At 43.8% G+C, this 19688-nt stretch overlaps 2 protein-coding genes across 15 annotated transcripts in view; one reads left to right on the top strand and one right to left on the bottom strand.

Moving 5' to 3' along the window:
- Positions 1-1178: 1178 nt before the first annotated feature.
- Positions 1179-18190, top strand: rcor2 (REST corepressor 2). 4 transcript variants are annotated; one of them, XM_079670785.1, is made up of 16 exons: positions 1179-1404; positions 2957-3040; positions 4391-4516; positions 5871-5952; positions 8351-8407; positions 10645-10725; positions 11138-11190; positions 11308-11469; positions 11582-11706; positions 11952-12018; positions 12216-12455; positions 13236-13313; positions 13551-13608; positions 15346-15413; positions 15659-15817; positions 16362-18190. In XM_079670785.1, the coding sequence occupies exons 3-16, from the start codon at positions 4460-4462 to the stop codon at positions 16716-16718; spliced, it is 1644 nt and encodes a 547-aa protein (XP_079526911.1). In that variant the 5' UTR covers positions 1179-1404; positions 2957-3040; positions 4391-4459; the 3' UTR covers positions 16719-18190. The 4 variants fall into 4 exon arrangements, with proteins under 4 accessions (XP_079526911.1, XP_079526912.1, XP_079526913.1 ...); XM_079670786.1 differs by lacking the exon at positions 2957-3040; XM_079670787.1 differs by lacking the exon at positions 5871-5952 and having other exon boundaries at positions 1181-1404.
- Positions 8435-19688, bottom strand: part of mark2b (MAP/microtubule affinity-regulating kinase 2b) — a 68708-nt gene continuing 57454 nt past the window's right edge. For 3 of the 11 annotated variants that reach the window (XM_079670761.1, XM_079670764.1, XM_079670768.1), the window contains one exon: positions 8438-8899. In XM_079670761.1, coding sequence (XP_079526887.1) covers positions 8806-8899 — 94 coding nt within the window. In that variant the 3' untranslated portion in view covers positions 8438-8805. Of the gene's footprint in view, positions 8900-19688 lie in introns of all 11 variants that reach the window. The other 8 variants (XM_079670753.1, XM_079670754.1, XM_079670751.1 and 5 more) reach the window with 4 other exon arrangements.

Raw genomic sequence — 19688 nt, 5'->3', positions numbered from 1 at the left:
AGGGAATGAGAGGAGTCATCAATGTGGAGAGTAAAGTATAAGGGGAAGCAGACGAGGGAGGGGGAAGAAAGCACAGGAGTTAAACGGAAGGGGAGAAAGCAGGGAGGCAAGGGGAGAGGAAGAGGAAGAGGGGCATGGGGTGAGAGAGAGAGGAAACACGAGGAGGAGGAGGAGGAGAATTAGGGCAGACATTCAGGGAGGAAGAGGAGAGAAAGTATTGAAGAAGGAGATGACAGAGGGAAATGAATAAGTAAGTAAAGGGAGAAGAAGAAGACAGATAGAGGAGGTGCAGAAAGGAGCAGGGACAGGGGGGGAACAAAGAGAAGAGGGAGATGTGGTGGAGGAGGCAGTGATGCCAAAGAGAGAGTAGATAGAAAGCTGGAGGAGTGTGTAACAGGCTGTTACATGTCAGCAGCAGGATGTGTGTGTGTGTGTGTGTGTGTGTGTGTGTGTGTGTGTGTGTGTGTGTGTGTGTGTGTGTGTGTGTGTTTGATTGGCAGCATCAGGTGGGAAAGATCCTGCACAGATATCAGTAAAACAATCCCTATTTCACTCACACACACACATCCACCTGTGCACGTACACACACGTACGGGAAACACTAGGAAGAACTCTTTTGAATTGTTCGACATTTTAAATATAAATAGATAATTTGTGTATTAAGATGTATTCATCTGAGTAATATTCAGGACTCTGTCTCTCACATACTTAAACACACAAGGTTCAATCGTAACCCGTTCTCCTGCCCCTTTTCTCTCCACCATGCATACATCAGTACAAGTCTGGACAGCCTGCCTCAGCACACGGATGCACAGCTGACGAATCCCTCCGCCGACACACTGGCAAGTAGTCCTTAATTTATGGGATTTTGAAAGATTGCAGATTAAGAATCATTCAAAAACTACTTCTGATGATTTATAACGCATTATAAAATGTGTTCTATAATTAAAACTGTTTATCATTATCATATAAACGGGTTGGACTGTATGCCGTTTTAAAGGATATTTGTTATCAGCACGATATGTTGGTTAATATTTCGTGTCAATTTACACATGTATGGCAACACAATCTAAAATTGAGAATAGGCTTCATTTAATAGTTTTGGAGGACTACTTTTTGTCAATCCAAACGGCTGGTTGCGGTTGGGAGAGGCGAACGCATCAAGGCGGATGTCCACCTTACTTTTCCCCGGGTGTTGTCCGTCTCCCCGACGCACACTCACGGCTGCTTCCATCTATCCATGCAGTTCACTTCATTGTACTGGCTCCGCTCATCAATTAGGCGATAATTAAGCCTTTTTAGATGCGATAATTGTATTTAAGCGCTTCGAAGAGGAATATAAACTGTGAACAGAGGCGCAGATAAGTTTTGAGTGCGAGGAGAGCGGAGAGAAACGAAACACAGGTAGGAGAGCGACTGCTATCTCGACTTCCAACTATTATCGTTACTAATGTAACGCGAGGGTACTAGCCGCAAGCTAACTGGCTAACGTTAGCATCCCGACGACCAACTAGACTTCAGGTTGCACTTTAGTGAGAGAGGGAGGCAAATATCGCCTGGTTTTTATTGTTTGACCTCCAAAAATTACTCGGGACCTTTCAAACTACTAAACATCCCGAAAGAGACCGACAACTCGAGTTATAATAATACGGAGAGCGAGTTTTCACTCCAGCAGACAGTAGCGTCAGGAGTAGTAACAGCAACGTAAGCGTGCGGAAAACAAAAGGACTTCACATGACTGCTCCGTTAAGATGGGGAAATGTCTTCAGCTAGCACACCTGGCTCCATTAGAGCACCAGGTGCTAACCCACCACCTCATATGTTTGGTTTAGTAACACATTAACTAATTTATAGTTAACCAACATGTATACTTAATAAAGGAGTCCCCATACTATTATGTTGGTTTTGCCTACTTTAAAAAAAATAACAACACTAGATGAAAAACGTACTAATTATATCTACGAGCATATTAATTGTCACGTTAGAAGCGCCAAGATTGTCAATACGAGTCCAAAATGATACATCAATAAGATAGTAAACATTTACACATTTATGATGTAAAGAAAAAAACTGTTGTTAAAATGATTTACTAAGTATAAGCAGGTGGTTGAGCAATACTACACCCTGTATGGTGGGGTTGGCTGTTATGTATTATAGATTTATATCATAACTGTTGTCAAAGGTCGAGGCTATAGTAGCAGTGTTGGAGGCTACCCCCCCCCCCCCCCCCCCCGAAAGTAACTCTTTGAAAGTGAACAGAGGCGGGATTATAGCTTCATCTTCGAACCCTCTGTTGCTTTAGTTTAATCGATGCGTCAAAATTAAATCCATCGAGTTAGATGTAAATAAATAGGGCTATGTTTATGTTTGATGCCTTGAGTTTGCAGTGAAGTTAAGGGGACAGCTGTTGTAGTGTCGGGGGGCCACCGGCAGCCGCGACAGACAAAGACTCCCAGAGAGCCTCAGACACTTGTATTGTCTAGCGGAGTTTGCTAGATGTGAATGAATCTGCCCCTCACCCTCTGCAGAGGAGCCATAACTACTCATGTTTTATCTGGAGAATGGGGGAATAAGTTCATGATATCGCCCATATGGCATGCCCGTGCTTTGTTCTAGTTGAAGTTAGGTAAACAGGAGTTGATGATGGGATAGAGGACAGCAAGTATAAGACTCGTTATGCTGCGATCTGTGAGTGATATCGCTCATTGTTTTGTAACCGCACTGTGTTGTGTACCAGGAGGGAGGGAGTTTAGTTGGGTTACTTTCTGTGTCCCGAGTTGACCGTCTAGTCTTTGTGCTGCTGTGAGTCTCACTGCCCGGAGATACATAGAAAAACGAGGCTTGGCCACGTAATAATATAGCACTGACTGTGGGTGACACTCAAAATAAGAGTCCTCTCCACACTGGAGGGCTCATGTTATTTATGGCTCGTTTTTTCTTTCACTTTGTTTTGCAGATGCTTCTACTTGTCTGTTGGGCTGTTTGCTCAGCATGTATGAGGAGGAGCTCCATCAAGTAGTTGATAAATAAACAGCAAAAAGTATGTAACTATTTTGTTAATGGACTTATTGTTCAACTAATTCTTAATACAAGACATAATCTGAACATTCTGTTATAATAAACCTCTTGTATATACATTTTCTTATGTTCTCTGCTTATATATAGCTTTATAGGATTTTAAAAAAACAACAAGAAATGTAAATGAATTCCCCTCGACTATGAGAAGCTGGGACATGAGATGGACATTTCCCACTGTATTTCTGCAGTTTTATCTATAAGAATATAACTGTTGGATGCAACTCTACATATGAGCATCACCATGGTTTGTGATGTGTCAAAACAGTGTTTAGTGCTGAAACTAACAATATTTGCAACTAACTATTTTCTCAATGAATCATTCGGTTCATCAGATGGTTACAGTAATGCACCCTACAGATCTGCCAAATCAATATCACTGGTACTTACTCGCAGACCTTAGGTTGATTGGATAATGGCCATACTGGACTGATTCTCATTAAATAAAGCTTCTCTGCAAGTCTGTTTTTATTTACTTGGTTATGGTGGTCTGCCTGCTCATATTTGATTGCCACACTAAACCCTAACATCCTGTTACCTTATATAAAAATGATCCCACATGGTCAGGTATACAGACATTACATTGGTAAAAGAGAGCACTGGAATGTGAGCTCAAGTGTTTCTTAATGGTCTGGGGCACTAAATGGCCCTGTGTTCTGTTTGTGGGTGGTGCAGCAGCACCTTCTTAATTAACTGGAGTAATAAAGGAGGACGTGAGTTCATCAGTTTGAGTCCTGTGTTGAACAAGAACAAGGGCCTCTGGATTGTGTGTTGAGGTTCCTTGAAGGTCAATATTGTGAGAGAAGATCAGAACGAGAGCAGAAATGTAGCCAACAAACCAATGGCCCATTCATCACCTTACGTCCCATTATAAATAATCACACTGGAAGCACATTTTTTGATTAGTGAGACACCAAGATAAGAGCATTACTTGAAATGTTCAGCCCTAGTTTTCAGGCAACCAAGTTCTATCGACTGATGAAAATGAGGGTTTCTAGGAGAGTTGTTGAGTGTGAACATGTTCTCATACAGTAAAGTTATGTTGGGAAATAAACTCTGCTGAAGGGAAAATTATGGGATTGCTTCCAATGTAGCAACATAAGGTGCTGTTCTACGTTACAAGAGTGATTAAGGCTTTATAGGGTTTCAAGTGAAATCCTATCGCAGCCAAATATCTGCCAAGTGATGCAAGTGATATTTTTATGGGAGATTGCATCACATGTAAGACAGAAATGGGTTTTGGTTGATGAACGGTGTTCTGTACATGCCATCATTCCATATTCAGGGTGTGTGTGTGTGTGTGTGTTTGTTGCAGCCATGCCCTCAGTGATGGAGCGCTCGGGGTCTGGGGTCCTGTCCAGGAGCAGAGCCAAGACCGTCACCAATGGCAACAGCCTACCACACTCTGAAGAGGAGAGCAGTGACGAAGAGCATGCTCATGGTACAACACACAGAAACACTAAAAATAATTATAATCTACTGTTTTAACCTGAATTTAATGGGGGGGGGGGGGGGGTTTACTTCATATTGTTTGAAATGTTGTTGTATTAGGTATCCATAGTGAGTGTATTACCTAGTGGATGACACCCCTCTTTCAAGGAGCGGACGGGAATGCTAGAGCAGATATGAAGCAATGAACTGTAGTGGATAAGGGCTGCAGCCAAACTTTAATTTACCGTCAGACAGCCCTTTCAGACAAGACCTGAAGAGGCAGTTTAAAGGCAAGTGGAGAACATATTTTAAATAAAGCATACAATGATTTAAATTTACATTTGGGTGCTGCCAGATTCCATAGAAGTACATTGCTTAGCTTTTGTGCTGGTAGTCCTGTGTGTCTTTCCAAACTGGGCGCATGCCGACCACCATCTCCTTTAATTAAAACACTGATGGCTGATAAGTACTGAATACAACCCAACAGACATCCGAGCTATCCCTTCCATTACTGCGATTAAGTTTATTGTGTAATATGTATAACAGTTGACATTTCCATTGTGCAGAGATACATAAAGTCAGCTGTTGGGTTGCACTGCTGCAGAGCTTCTTCAGTGCCTGCACACTGCTTTCCTCTGTCCTCCTCTCCTCCTCTCCTCCACCCCTTCCCACACTCTTCCATCATCTGCCCACATCCATCTTTCATTCCTTCATTCCTCCTTCACACAATGGCTGCTCATGATCTTTGCATGTTCAGTTATCTCACTAGAGACATGTACTTGAGATATCTTTATAGATCAAACCGTTAAACTGGAGTAGTTGGGGAGTGATTTAAAAGGCTCCCAGTTTTCTGCTGTTGATGTAGGTCTGAGACTTTGCATCAAAAGCCACCATCCCTAATAAAATGTTTCCTAATTTCTTGCCTCCTTTTATGCCCCTTCTTCCTTTCCTTCAATCCAATCTGCTTTACTCTTGCCCTTCCTGTCTCCTCCCATTCCTTACCATGTACTCCAGTTTCTATCTTCCCTCACTCCACCCTTCCTGTCCTCTCTCCTGAGGAAACAGTAATCTGTCCTCCTCCTCAGCTGCTGGCCTGCCTCTCTCATAGTCTCTCTTCACTCCTTGCCTTTACCCTCTTTACCACAGCACTAATGAATTAATATCTGCCATCCGCTGTCGTTCATCCCTCTCTCTTCCCCCCTATCTGTCACTTAGTGGTAAATATGTTTTAATCAGGGGTCGGCAACAGGCGGACCTCGATCCGGACCCAGACACTGACCTATACGGGCCCGGACCTATAATCAATACATTAATAGGGGATTTCAATTTTGACGGGGCGATTCTATTTTAACCGCTGCCAACAGGGGGCGAAAGAGACGCGTGAGCGATACAGGGAGAGAAACACAAGAAGAGACGAGAGAGCGGCAGAGAGAAGCGGAGAGGAAAGTAAGTGAAGAGAATAATTAGCGATACAGGGAGAGGAGAGTGAACAGGCGCATGGGCGGCGCCAGGATTATTTTGCTGCAGTAGCTCAGCAGTTGCTATATGACAGCACGGCGTTGCTAGTTAATTCAAAAATAAATAAACAAAAAATACCAGTGGGCCAAGCACAAGACTGTTCATATTGTAGCGTTCACCGCTATTCAAAATCACAGATCACTTGAGCCTTCAATGTCGAAAACGTTCTCTTTATTTTTCTGGTATTGACGGCCACAGCCACGCCTTACAGAGCCAATCAATAGTATAACAGTCATTATGACTTTTCCCACAACACAACTCCTACCGTCTCGTACTCCCTCCACACACACACCGAAAACGCACACACACCTGGAAGGGGCGGTCTCTCCCTAACTCCCACCAACAACATTGCCTAAATAACTTTACAAATGTACTAAACTGTGCACATCTGATAACTGAAATAACTATTAACTTGGACACGCTAGAATATTATTATTAATATTTACATTAAAACATTTATAACATTACTTTGCAAGGTAAGCACAACCAAGATTAGTTTGTAAAAGCAGAATTTGAACACTGTTTCCGGAAAATATTTTTGTATAATACCATTACACCCTAAGCGTACACAATAGCGATCGTTCACTGTTTCAACTGGCTTGCTGTGGCATTTAACCTCATCACCACACCGCAAACAAACAGACAGACGCGCGCGGCACATGCGCACGCGCGCGCACACACCCATACACACACACAGATAGCAGGGTTGTCCGGCTGGAGATCGCGGTCGTTTACGCTGACTTGTGAGAAATCTTTCCATTTTCGATCTGTGTTCACATACTGAGAATTATAAAAACATTAGCCAAGTAACAGTTTGCGCTTTAACTTACAAAGACCCCTGATAGATCTTGCGAGAATGTGTATAAATATATATAGATACATTTTCATAACAAAACAATGGGGTTGCTAAGCCAATTGTTGGAGTTGCTATAGCAACTCCAAGCTACCCCCTGACGCTGCCCCTGAACGGGCGTGTTAGCGGCAGACAGGGAGAGACAAATAATTACACATGGCGCTCTCTAAGAAGAGGAAAGTGGACAGTGAGAACAGAGCTTTTAACCCTGAGTGGACTCATTCATGTTCATCCTGCCCACTGGGAGAACAGAACCAGTGTGTCATTTGTTCAGAGATTGTGGCGCTCATTAAAAGTGCCAAAATGCCACAATGAGACAAAACACAAAGTGTTTGACCAAACATTCCCTCAAGTCAGAACTGAGGTCACAAAAAATAAGCAGTCTCAGAGCCCGATATGATCAGGCCACCAGGATCAAAATTAAAACTAAATATCGTTACAGGCAGGCTATGCGAGGCTAACCAATGAGCACCTGCATGTGTATGAGAATGGCCCTGACACCATTTCAGCCCAGATTTAAACTCCTGGCAGGGCAAGCTTGAACTCAATTCTTACACTGAATTTAAAAAAAGTGAGTGAGCGACTGCAATATTAGAGGGAAAGAAAGAGAAACTTTAAAACTGTTCAATTGTTATGATGTGTAAAGACTGATATTGTTCTACAATCGTCTGAAACTGTTAAGTCATGATGTGAAACGGTTAACAAAGAAAAAGGGAAACTCAAGCTGCTGCTACACTTTATTTTATTTATCTAAAATGAAGCACTTTAAGATGCACATATTTTCAAAAGCTATTTTATTTATTTTCTCTATTTTATTTTTAAATGCAGCCAGAGAGGAACATTACACATATCCACAGTATTTACTGTATATCTGTAGAGTTCAATGTTAATTGAAAATAAATATTGTTGTTTTTGAATTGTACTTTCTTTATTTGATTGGCAGTCAGTTGTTGATTACATGCAGACGCTGATAAAGCTACAGGCTACTAAAATATATATCACACTAATTCATGAAGCAAGTTAGACATTTTGATGTTCCGGACCTTTGCATGGGGAGATTTTCTCTAACTGGACCTCGTTGAATTTTAGTTGAATACCCCTGCTTTAAATTGAGCATTATCATGCATTAAACTATTTATCAAGACATATGCTAGCACTATTTCCATATGAACTTCTTGTTCAAAGAGACAGATTATATGATCTCATTCAAATGTTTCTGCTATCCTGGTTGAACCAAACTGATCGAAACACAAATGTTTAGAGTACATATTGTTAATGGCATCAGACTGACCAACAACTATGGTTAGGACATTCCTAATTTACTAATAATGTTAATGTTTTTCTAATGATAGAGTATATCTAGCTCTGCAACTTCTTAAAACATCTACAGGAATAATTGTCCCCATCCGCTACTATCTCTACTTCCTTCTGGGCAAAAAGAAACTGATATTCTTCTTGTGTCTCTCTCTGCAGACAGTATGATCCGAGTGGGAGGAGACTACCAGGCTCAGATACCAGAGTTCAAACCAGGTAAGCTGAAAGAGGGAAGCACGAGAGGGAGGGAGGAAATCAGGGCTGAGTAGTAGGAGACATAGAGGTGAGGAATGAAGGGAATGCTGATGAGGAGAGAAATGAAGGTCAGATGACCAGTTAGTGTCCGTCCTTTTGCATGTGTTTGCCCTTGCTCAGTAATGGAAATTCAATGTGGATTGACAGGTTAACATAGAAGGTGGGTAAGAAAGGGTTGAACCCAATAATGCAAACGTCTTTGAAGGGGTTTGCTTTGCAGTGTTCAAACCCTTTATTTGATTTACTTATAGAACATTGTAGTGATATTAACTCTAGGGAAATGTGGCTTATTATCACATCCTGATTCATTGTATGATCAGTAGAGCAGACGAGGGAGAAGCAGCAAACCAGCCTCCAGTTTAATGTCTTTTTGGAAAACACAGGTGTTGAATTCCCAAAGCGGCTGACATGCCACCCGCTTGTCCTCTTCTTTCTTCCTGACGAAGATGGAGCCTAAGCAGGAGAAATCATGCAAAGCAGAGGGAGAAAGAAAGTTAATATAAGGGTTGATAAGTAGACAATCAGTAGTGTGCATCGTGTCTTTGCAACTCTTGAGTCGAGTGGACTGTGCTCATTAGTGATGTGCACCGTACTCACCTGTTATAAGAGCCAATCCTCACCAACCACCATGAAAAAATAATCAGCCACCAGAACCCGACCCAAACCACAAGGTTAGGACTGACACAAGCAGACAAGAGATAGAGACTTGTCTTAGTCATGTAACAAATGATCTTTCTGGTTGTTGGTCTACTATCAGTGTATATTTTAAAACCCAAATGCAGTGGCGCGGGAAGGTATTTTGAGTGGGGGTGCTGAGGTGCTGGACTCCAGTGAACACTATTACGGGCACTATAGAGCACGCACAAAAAAACTCCCCACACGCAAACACACAGTAAACCCGCGACTGTTACAATGAAGGCTCGATAATCAGCTCACGGCACATAGGCAGGGGTAAAGTGCTATTTTTTACGAGTGGGGAGCGGACCTCACCTCCTCTACGGGGGTCCGGGGGCATGCTCCCCCGGGAAGATTTTTTAAAAATATTGAAGTTAAAAGCATCAATCTGGTGCACTTTGAGAGCAACATTAAGAGATCTATGGATACATCTCTCAACACCCAGATGAAACACAACTGTAAGCAGATGTTCTTTTTCTTGATGGATATTTTACAAATCACTCCCCTTTCAAACTGTATTCTTGTTTTACTGCCATATAGTATTTCATAACTGTTTTTCCTTTATTCTCTTATTTTTTTTATAACTATAATGATCATATGAAGGTGTGCCGTGGAAATAATCTTTTGAATAATTTTTGACCAAACCGTTTGAGACCCACTGAGATAACTTAGACTAAAGTGAACTATCTAAACACTCAGAGAGTCCTTTAGCTCACCTGAGCCTCTCAGTCTGAGAGGAGAGCTCTCCTCCAGCTTGTTGTGGAACAAACAGCTCCGTATATCCGTTAGTGCAGCTAGCTAACCAGATGCTAACAACACGGTCCCTGCTGCTGGCACCGGTCCCTCTCTCTCTCCCCCTCTCTCTCACACACTAAATGCGCTATTTCCGCACACACAGAGCCGCGAGCTTGAATGACACAAGCACACTTTTATTTCCATGCAACTCTCTGATTGGTCTGGTGTCTTGCCTCTGTTGCATTCACTGATCACGGGAAATTACAGTCCTGCTGTCCTTTCTAGTGTCTTGATGAGGTTCACGTAAAGCACGGTCAATGTATTATATTATTGAGGTAGAATTGTCCGGGGCTACAGAAAAAAAATTCGGGGCAGGCCAAAATATTATTTTACCAACAATGTGGAATTTATTGGCTACATATTACACAGATTATGCACAGCGGGAGCAGCAATAACCGTCAAAATAATAATTCAGACAGGGGAGCTCCGCACTGCCTGCCTGCCGCTAGGGGGTGCTGCAGCGCCCTCAGCACCCCCCTTCCCGCGCCCATGCCCAAATGAACCAAAGTCATTCCAGGTTGGTAAAGGCCTGTTTATAGGCACGGTAGATTGGTAAAACCATTCTAAAATGGCAGTTTCTTCAAACCGCTCTTGGTGTCAGCTTAAAAAAACAAACCTCTCGTTTAAGCATGGAGAAGGGAGGGAAAGAGATGCACGTCTTTAAATGTCAAATGTGATCTACTTTTTGTAAAAACACAAAATGTCCTTGTTTGTTGTTTCTCTAACAGACAGTCCAAACCGCTTCAATGAGAAGGACCATAGGAGCATGTTGGTCTGGTGTCCCAGTGTCATGCTGTCTGATGCAATGTGTAAGCCACACACACACACACACACACACACACACACACACACACACACACACACACACACACACACACACACACACACACACACACACACACACACACACACACACACACACACACACACACACACACACACACACACACACACACACACACACACTTCTCTAGTGCAAGCCTGTGACCTTCACTTTAATGGCTATTCGCTCACCAAAGAATAGCAATTACAAATCTCATTCTGTTTTTTCTCTGTCTCTCGCGCTCTTTTCTTTCAAATTCTTTGTCTTCCTCTTTCTCTCTTTCATTAATTTAATATTTGTATCTATTTTCATTCTACCCCATCTATCACTGTATATGTCCTTCTTTTCACGATGCTTTTCCTCTATTAAACCTATGTTTCTTTCTCATCTTAATCCAGTGGACGAGTACATCCTAATGGCTAAAGAGAAACATGGATACAACATGGAGCAGGTACGTACGGCAGAGGAACATCAGCAAGTCTCTTTCTGCTCTCACTGCTTGTGTCTCTCTCTTGTTGTTCCTGTCCCTGCTTGCCTCACCCTGTCTCGGTCTTGTCTCTCCCCTCAGGCTCTAGGCATGTTGCTATGGCACAAACACGATGTGGAGCGCTCGCTTGCGGACCTGGCCAACTTCACCCCGTTCCCCGATGAGTGGACAGTGGAGGACAAAGTTCTGTTTGAGCAGGCCTTCAGCTTCCACGGCAAGAGCTTCCACCGCATCCAGCAGATGGTGAGAGACAGAAACACACTTTATTCAGAGGTCTTTTTTTATTTTCAATGAATGTAAAAAATAAACAGACTGTGCTCTTTATTTATGATCTTATTACTGTGTTTGTGTGCAGCTTCCAGACAAGCTGATCTCCAGCCTGGTGAAATACTACTACAGCTGGAAGAAGACCAGGACCAGGACCTCCGTCATGGACCGAGCGGCCAGGAGGCTGGTCACCAAGAGAGAGAAAGAAGACAGGTGGGACACACCATGCACAAGTTCAGAAAGTCCTCTGAGGAGTGACATTTACAAAGACACACAATGAGCATCCTGAAAAACAAGAGTCATGAATATTAATCACATGCTTTGATATTATTTCTTGTCATTTTCAGTCGACATTCTCAAGCATTTTAGAAATACTTTCCATAAAACCAGACATAGTTAAAATGTCAAGAAGTGGTTTAACCTCTGGTTGTTTGACTTGAATGTCTTTCTTCTTGCAGTAACGATGAGGTTGAGGAGGCAGAGCCCGGCAGTGACAGTGACTTTGAGATTGACACCAAGAAAGAGGTGGGCAATATAAAACTTAACAGAGGTTATTGGCTGTGTGTGGCATGCTTATGTCAACAATCTCTCTGTTTTTATTAGTCATGACTTGCCTGAGGCAAATCAATGCCTTCTGTCAGCAATTTCAACTTCATTTATTAAACATAAATCTAAAGCAGCCTTCCGGCATTGCCTGATTCTTAACATTTGTGATTCCACAGGCGGTGAAACCAAACCCCAACAACAGCCACGCAGACAAGGCGGCCGCCAGCCGCTCGGGGCCGCTGAAGAAGGAGAACCTGGGGGCTCAGTACCGCTACCACCCGCTCAGAGCCCGCCGCCGGCCCCCCAAAGGCATGTACCTGGAGCAGGAGGACATCATGTCGGTGTCCGCCTCACACAACGCCGGGGTGCTGACCATACGGCAGCTTGACACACAGCTGGTGTCACTCAAGAGACAGGTATACACCGAGTCTGAGTAACCTGCCTTCTGTTGCATCTAATGTCATCAGTGTGTATGAATGTTTTAAAGCAACATTCAAATAGTCGCACAGCAAGTGAATTTTCATTGCATTTCCCTGTATTTCTGTACAGTTGCAGATAAAGATTATGACATGCAAATGTTATACGTTTTATACTAATGTGGAGTTTGTTCGCAAAATGAGTTTGCGTACAGAGCACGTATCTGTATTGACACGGCGGTCTAGCAGAAATGTAACTGCACCATAAATGAAATGATAATACCGAAATACCAGCAAAATCAAACATGTCCCCATTAGATTGATGACATCCTAAAACTGGAGGACACAACTTCAAAGCTTCATTTGAAAGCCTCTAAATAAATGTGTGAAAACAAACACTTGGTGTGGTGCAGCCACTGAGCTTCATTTATTTGTGTTTTGTTTTCAAACCTCAAATAGATTTGTGTCCATGTAGAGGAAGTTTTAGGGAACTCAAACCTGCATGAAAAGAGGAAAATGTAACTCCTCCTCCAAGGCTTTATGGCGCAACAGACAGTATATTAAACTCTTTTTTCTGTGTCAAATGTTAATGAGTTCAGTCTCAGTGAGGGGTCACTTTGATTTGTACTGTTAGTCTTGCATTTGACAAGCAGCTCCAAACATTAGAAAATGAATTGCTCGTGACAGTAGACTATTCCTAAAGTGTAACTGCATGTTTTAAAGTGACAAAAGCCTTTTAGTGTTTATGAATAAACCCCGCCCCTTCTCTTTCCTCCATAGGTCCAGTCCATCAAACAGAACAACAGTTGTTTGAAACAGGGTTTAAATGAGGGTGTGGCGAATTTAAAACCGTCCGAGGTAAGTTTCTTTTTGTACAGTTTTCTTTCTCCTTTACATCCATCCATCGCCTCTTCCTTCTCTCTCATGTCTTCACTCTGCCCTTCCTCGACTCCCTCCAGATATGATTTCCCCCTGGTGGGACTGAGATTAGTCTAATCTGCCCTCTCCTCTCATGATGTCACTTTCACTCCTCTCTTGTTTTACCACCTCCCTCCCTCACTCTCTAATCTCTCCCCCTTCTCCTCTCGCCCTCAGACTGCCCCAAAGATGAACTCCCGTTGGACCACAGAGGAGCAGCTCCTGGCTGTGCAGGGTGAGTAGAGGCTGCAGCATTGCCCCCCCCCCCCCCATACTGAGATTCAGATTCCAGCTGTACTTTAAGTGAATTAAAGGAGAAGTAAAGCAGCCACTGTTCCAAATCAGTGTTCATTGCTTTTAGTCAATTAAAGACACAGTTGTCTCATAGAGGAGCCTTCAAAGTGGCTCATTCATTAGCAGAGGCATTTATTGTTGTTTGTCTCGGACACATAGCTGTGCACGCCTGGGCGTCCGTCTGCATCAATCGTGGGGAAAGTTCTGAATGATTGAATGAGATGCATTTAGTCAGAAAAACAGATTACTAGCTGAGCAGCTGCAGTCAGCCAGAGTGCTGCCCCCCCCCCCCCCCCCTGCTCTCTCTCTCTCCCCTCCGGTACACGGCACCGTAAGGCATAGTGTGGAGTTGCATTAGGTAACGCTGTGGTGGCTGTACTGCTCCAGCCGTCTCCTTTGTGTTTGTTTGTTTCCCCCTGTCTGTGTTGTTTGTGTGTGCGTGGTGGCTGTCACTCTGTCTCCTGGCTCAACCTCCACTCACCTGCTGCAATCAGCTGTGCACCCTCCCCGACTACACACCTGCTTTCCATCAAGCCATTTACAACGACATATCAACGGATGCTCCACAACCTTTCTCCGCCAGATTGTCAAGTATCAGCCGTATCTCGCGTCTCTCCTCCGGTACACAGCACCGTAGTGTGGAGTTGCATTAGGTAACGCGAGATACGGCTGATACTTGCGCATTAGTTTCTGTTATGGATCAGTATCAACAGTCCTGCCAGTAACGTTACTATATTATCAATACTACTTTAGTTATAGCCTGATATATGATAGCTAACTTTACAATGTTGTGATGTGACGTTAGCTAACATTCTGTAGCTAACGCCGGTCACTCACCAAGATAGCTGCCCAGTTCTCCACTGGTTCTCCTCACACCACAGCTCAATTTCTCTCCGATGGCCGTTATTTCTTCTAATCCTTTGCTGCTCCTGGTCTCTTGGACGCCTAGCAGGCTCATAATTATAAGGTTGTGGTACGTCATATGCATTCGAATATTCATGTTCAACTTCTTCTGTGTCTTCTGTGTCGAAACTAGCATTGGGATCCATGTTTATTAATACGTTACACCGGCCGCTCTCCCCCTTGTGTCCCCCGTGTTACGTCACACGCGGGAGGTCCCGTGCCGAGGCTTTTTTATGCGGAAGTGAACATTTCTTACAAAAACAACGCCAGATGTCACTGTAGTTTATATTTCTGTATATTTTTTGGAAAATCTAGTGTATTCATCATTTTCCTACACATTTATTCACAGGTGTCTTTAACCTGGAAGTTGCTCTTTAACAGGTGCGCACAAGGAGAGGTGGTTGAAGGAACAGAAGAGCGAGGCTGATTAAAGTATGCACGGCTACGTGTCATTTAGAAAGTTAACTTTCATCTGCCAGGTTAAGAGCTTAGTGGGAAGATTGTCTTTGACATAAGGGCAATATTTAGTGCATGTAAACGGAGTCAATCTGGGATATATTAAAGCAGGTGCTCTCAGCCAGCCAGCATCAGATGATGGTTCTCACACACACACACACACACACACACACACACACACACACACACACACACACACACACACACACACACACCCCCCCCCCCCTGCAGAGACTGTTCTGTAGCCTTTTGATGGCGAGGCGTTGGTTGTGAGTGATGTACAGAAACAACATTAACCCCTTCCTCGTCTCCTGTCCAGCTATCCGTCGCTATGGTAAAGACTTCACAGCCATCGCCGAGGTGATCGGGACCAAGACTCCAGCTCAGGTGAGCCTCCTGCCCCCCCCCCTCTTATTGTGACCTCAGCGTCACCCTTCATCTATACCGCAGTTTACTCTGAGCTTTTCATCTCCTCTCCCATTTCTTCCTCATCCCTCTGACTAGATCAGCATTTGTCTTTATAGATCACTTTGATCTCCATTATCCCTCCTTTCATTTGTCCACTGACCTTTAATCTCCTCCTCCGCTTCCTTGAACAACTTTCCTTCATTTTCTTCTCCTTCCCTCCTCAGGTGAGTTCATTCTTCGTGAGCTACCGGCGCCGCTTCAACCTGGACGAGGTTCTGAGGGAGTGGGCGGCGGAGCAGGTGGCCACCAACCGAGAGCAGAGAGACCCCCGCAGGAGCAGCGAGGAGGGGACCCCAGCAGAGGGGGGGGCAGAGGAGGACGAGGTGAGCACTGACCGGAGAGAAACATGATATATAGAACACTGTTAATTATTTAGAGCATTCAGATAATCAAGAAGAGATGTCTCAAAATGTCAAGCTGATTTGAATCGCCTCAGTGATCATCCGGTCTAAGTTTACTTCTAGTCATCCATATCTTTCTTATTATACCACACAATAAATCAGTCACAAGTTAAAGTCGAAGCGTGGTGTACTAAACAATGGAAGACGGGTAATGAATACTAGAAATACCCAATGGCTGTTTAGTTCTTACTCACTTTCAATACATTACACCACCTCCGAGTCCAAGAGAGAACAGAGGGAGAAAAACTTGCAAGATAAAAAATGTGCGTCAATATCAGGAGCATGGACTTAATGCTGAGTCACACGTTTATCTGAGTTCAATGTGACGGTGCTGAAGTGGATGAGATGAAAGTGTAGTGAACAGAAGGAGCAGGTGGTGTAATGTGGAGTTTCCTCCTGAGATCTGAATGAGCCTCCTCTTCCTCACATCTCACTTCATCTTCTGCTCCCCCCCCCCCCCCCTCAGGTGAAAATGGAGGACTCTACCTCGGACTCGGCCGGCGGCTCCTCTCCGCCCTCCTCCACCCAGACCCCCTCCTCCCTCTCCCAGCCTCCCCCCCTGCTGCGCCCCGCTCCTCCCTCGGCCCCCCCCAGCCTCCTCCGCCAGCCCCCTCCTCTGCAGACGCGCCCACTCCAGAACCGAGCGCCCCACAACCACCCCCCCCCTCCCCTCATCCGGCCCGCGGTGACCTCCTCCTCCACCCCCCCCACCGGGAGCTCCAGCCTCAGGGCCTCACCCCCCAGCTCCTCCTCGTCCTCCGCTGCAGGCCAGATGCCCCCGTCACTCGTCGGGCTCAAAGTGGAGCAGCCCAACTCGCACTGACACACACACACACACACACACTTCCGCCACCCTTTAACTCAATCACATGGCCACAGGATCCATCAAACACACTCGGGCGACATCACAGCTCTTAAAAAGCAGGAAGAGTGTGTGTGCCCCCCCCCCCCCCCCCCGCAGCCCCTTTACTGTACCAACAAACACCTACCTCCAGATCATCGCTCACGAGTGCATACACACACACACACACACACACACTACAAACAAGCTAGGAACTGAAACCTACCTGCACACACACACCTCACTAAACAAAAAAAAAGAGACACTGGATCATCGAGCTTCTGAAGGAAACCCACCGGCTCGTTTCCATGGCAACAGCTGAACATCTGGACGAGTGTGGTTGAACACAAACACACATATGTAATGTATATCTATCTATACTGTAGGTTCCACTAGGCAGGTTTTAGATCCTCCGAGAACAACCTTCAGGAAATTTAAATAAAGAATAAATGTTGGGTAAGAAAGTGATTGAGAGGATGTGAAGAAACACGCCTTTCCCTAACGACCTGCGCTTTAAAACTCGGGACCCTCAGAGGAGAGGAAAAGGTACTTTGCAAAGAAACGGCTTTGTACTCGAGGCTGTGACTTTACCGTCACGGATTTCAAGGAGCAGCAGATCTCCCTCCTCTCTCTCTTACTAGTATTAACTGGAGTGATGTTTTATGACTATACTTTTAAAGTGAGCTCTAGGTAGGCAGTTAGTTATTGTAAGTAGTCTAGATTATGATGATTATTGACTGAGCACTAAAGAGAAACAGTTGAACACGTGTGATTGAATGCTCGGTGTTAAAGCCACGCTGCTTTCTGTCTGGAGGAATTGTTCCAGTGGTTAACCGCTAACTGGTCACTGCAGAGAAACATTAGCCTCTGAGATAAATATGTGCAGAGGACAGGTGTTTAAAGCAGGTTTACAAATGTCAAGGGGACGCCTGACCTCTCCTGACCTCTGACAGATAATCAAACCCTGAAATATAAAATGTTCTGCCAAAGTCTAATGCTTTAAAAGCTCATTGCTTCCTGCATGTTTGACGCGGTAAAAGAGTGAAATGAAAGATGGTAATGAGTTCATCGCGAATTTTGGGAAACAAGCATTCGCTTTTTTTTGCTGGCAATGATACTGAAAGTTTGATTCTCAAAATGCAAAACAAACAAATCTTTGTTTTTTTACGTATGCCTGTTCATGCAGCTCTCCACACAGATCTGGGCTCAGTGGAGTTTGGGTTTAAACTGCGTTCAGTGCTTCTCCACTCAGCGTTTAGTTTCCTCGTGGCACTGAGCAGGATCACAGCGACCATCACGTCGGTCGGCTTTAAAGTGGCTCGCCTTTTGACTTTCTTAATCGTCCCTTCCTCGAAAAACTGCTCGTATGAACTGTATGTGAGAAGTTGTTTACATTGTGGAAATTGTTTGTGTTTGAGAAATGTCTTTTTTTAGAATAAAGAAATGACCAAATACTAATGTCATCTCTTAAGAAAACGAGCGTATTGAGTGAAACTGTCAGAGCCTGGTATTCTCATCAGCTGTTTTCAGATGTCAGCTGTTGTCAAACCTCTGTGGCTCCAACAGGTTGGGCCACCTGCAGCGGCTTCACATTCCTGAGCAGGGCGAGCTCTCTGGGGCCAGTCTGAAGGCAGATAACTGACTACATGGCTTCTGGACATACAATAGTTTGAAGATATTCTACCTCGGCTACAGTGATGTTTGTTCTTTGATGTAAAGTCAAGGTTGTAACTGTTTGCAATGAAATTGTGGGGTGCTGAACTGTTCTGATTATTTTGATTTATGATAGTAATTACTTATCTTTCAAATTTGAAGGAGGGTGAGCAAGCATCTTGAGGAACATTCATCATTAAGTCCTCCAAAAAAAATAGTTTATTTAATAAGAACACTGAATATGTGAATCATAACAGTGATTGACAATATTATCATATTCATTCAGACAAACATCGATGACAGTTAATTAATGTACTTATTGCAGCAGTCTGCATAGATTTGGTACCCCTACTGGTCTGAGTGAAACCAACTCATTAAGTTAAAATTCATTAAATTAAGCCTGCCACCTTATATATTTATATTTAAGGCTTTACTGATGTGCCACAATAATGTCACCTAATGTTATTGAGTTAAAATATCAATATTGTGGCTTTCCAAGTTAACATTGATTGATATGACTGCGATTAAATCAGCATATACTTCTGCCAGGGGATGCCACCCCTGAAATTCTCCTGCCACCCCATGAATATTTGTCTAGATCCGCCCCTGCCTGCAGCTCATTCCTTTAAATGTGGCACAAATGACCACTTGGTCTGAACCGTTTACAATTTGGCGGTCAAAGGTTACCATGACCCATCATTTAGGAACTTCGTCTAATTCACAAATAAAATGTTAGTGATGGCGGTGTAGAAAGACATGATGTAGGCTCACATATTCTTGGTGGACGATCTGAATGTGTTATTACGAGTAAATTAATCAACAGATCTGTAAAACTAATTTTCTTAACAAGGAATAATTCATAAGCACCACTTTAAATCTTTGAGTAAAAAAAAAAAAGGATTCATCATAAAAAATTGCCTACAGTATCAATTAGTGGACTAAAATGAGCAGCCTTCAATATTGATACTCCATGCAGGATGCCCAGGGGCGGCGGGTACTGTAGGCTAGGGAAGGCTAAGCCTTCCCAAATATTTGTGTCACTGCATCTTGGTAAAAGACAAATATAATGTGTGTGTCTTTGAAATTAGCGCTGCTATGCAGCCATCTGTGCCCTGTAGGCCTAATACGAAGCCAGTTCAACAGACCCTGGATACGTTTGAGTTATTAACTAACCCTAAAAACGTGCTCGCTAAGCGGTCCTACGACGCTGGTTATCAACTCGTAATCGAGTTGATAAGCCTGAGCCTCACGCGCCGCCTTTGAGGATGCCTATTTAATATAGCATCAGGTCTCAATAGA

The sequence above is a fragment of the Notothenia rossii genome (assembly GCF_949606895.1).
Source record: "Notothenia rossii genome assembly, chromosome: 3".
Lineage (NCBI taxonomy): Eukaryota > Metazoa > Chordata > Actinopteri > Perciformes > Nototheniidae > Notothenia > Notothenia rossii.
Note: the sequence above shows the minus strand (reverse complement) of the source record. Positions and strands in the feature narration are given on the sequence as shown.

Coding starts and splice junctions, on each gene's coding strand:
- rcor2 (XM_079670786.1), top strand. CDS start 4,460: ATGGCAACAGCCTACCACACTCTGAAGAGGAGAGCAGTGACGAAGAGC. Junction 4,517..5,870: donor TGACGAAGAGCATGCTCATG/GTACAACACACA, acceptor CGCTGCCAACAG/GGGGCGAAAGAGACGCGTGA. Junction 11,191..11,307: donor ATGGATACAACATGGAGCAG/GTACGTACGGCA, acceptor CTCTCCCCTCAG/GCTCTAGGCATGTTGCTATG.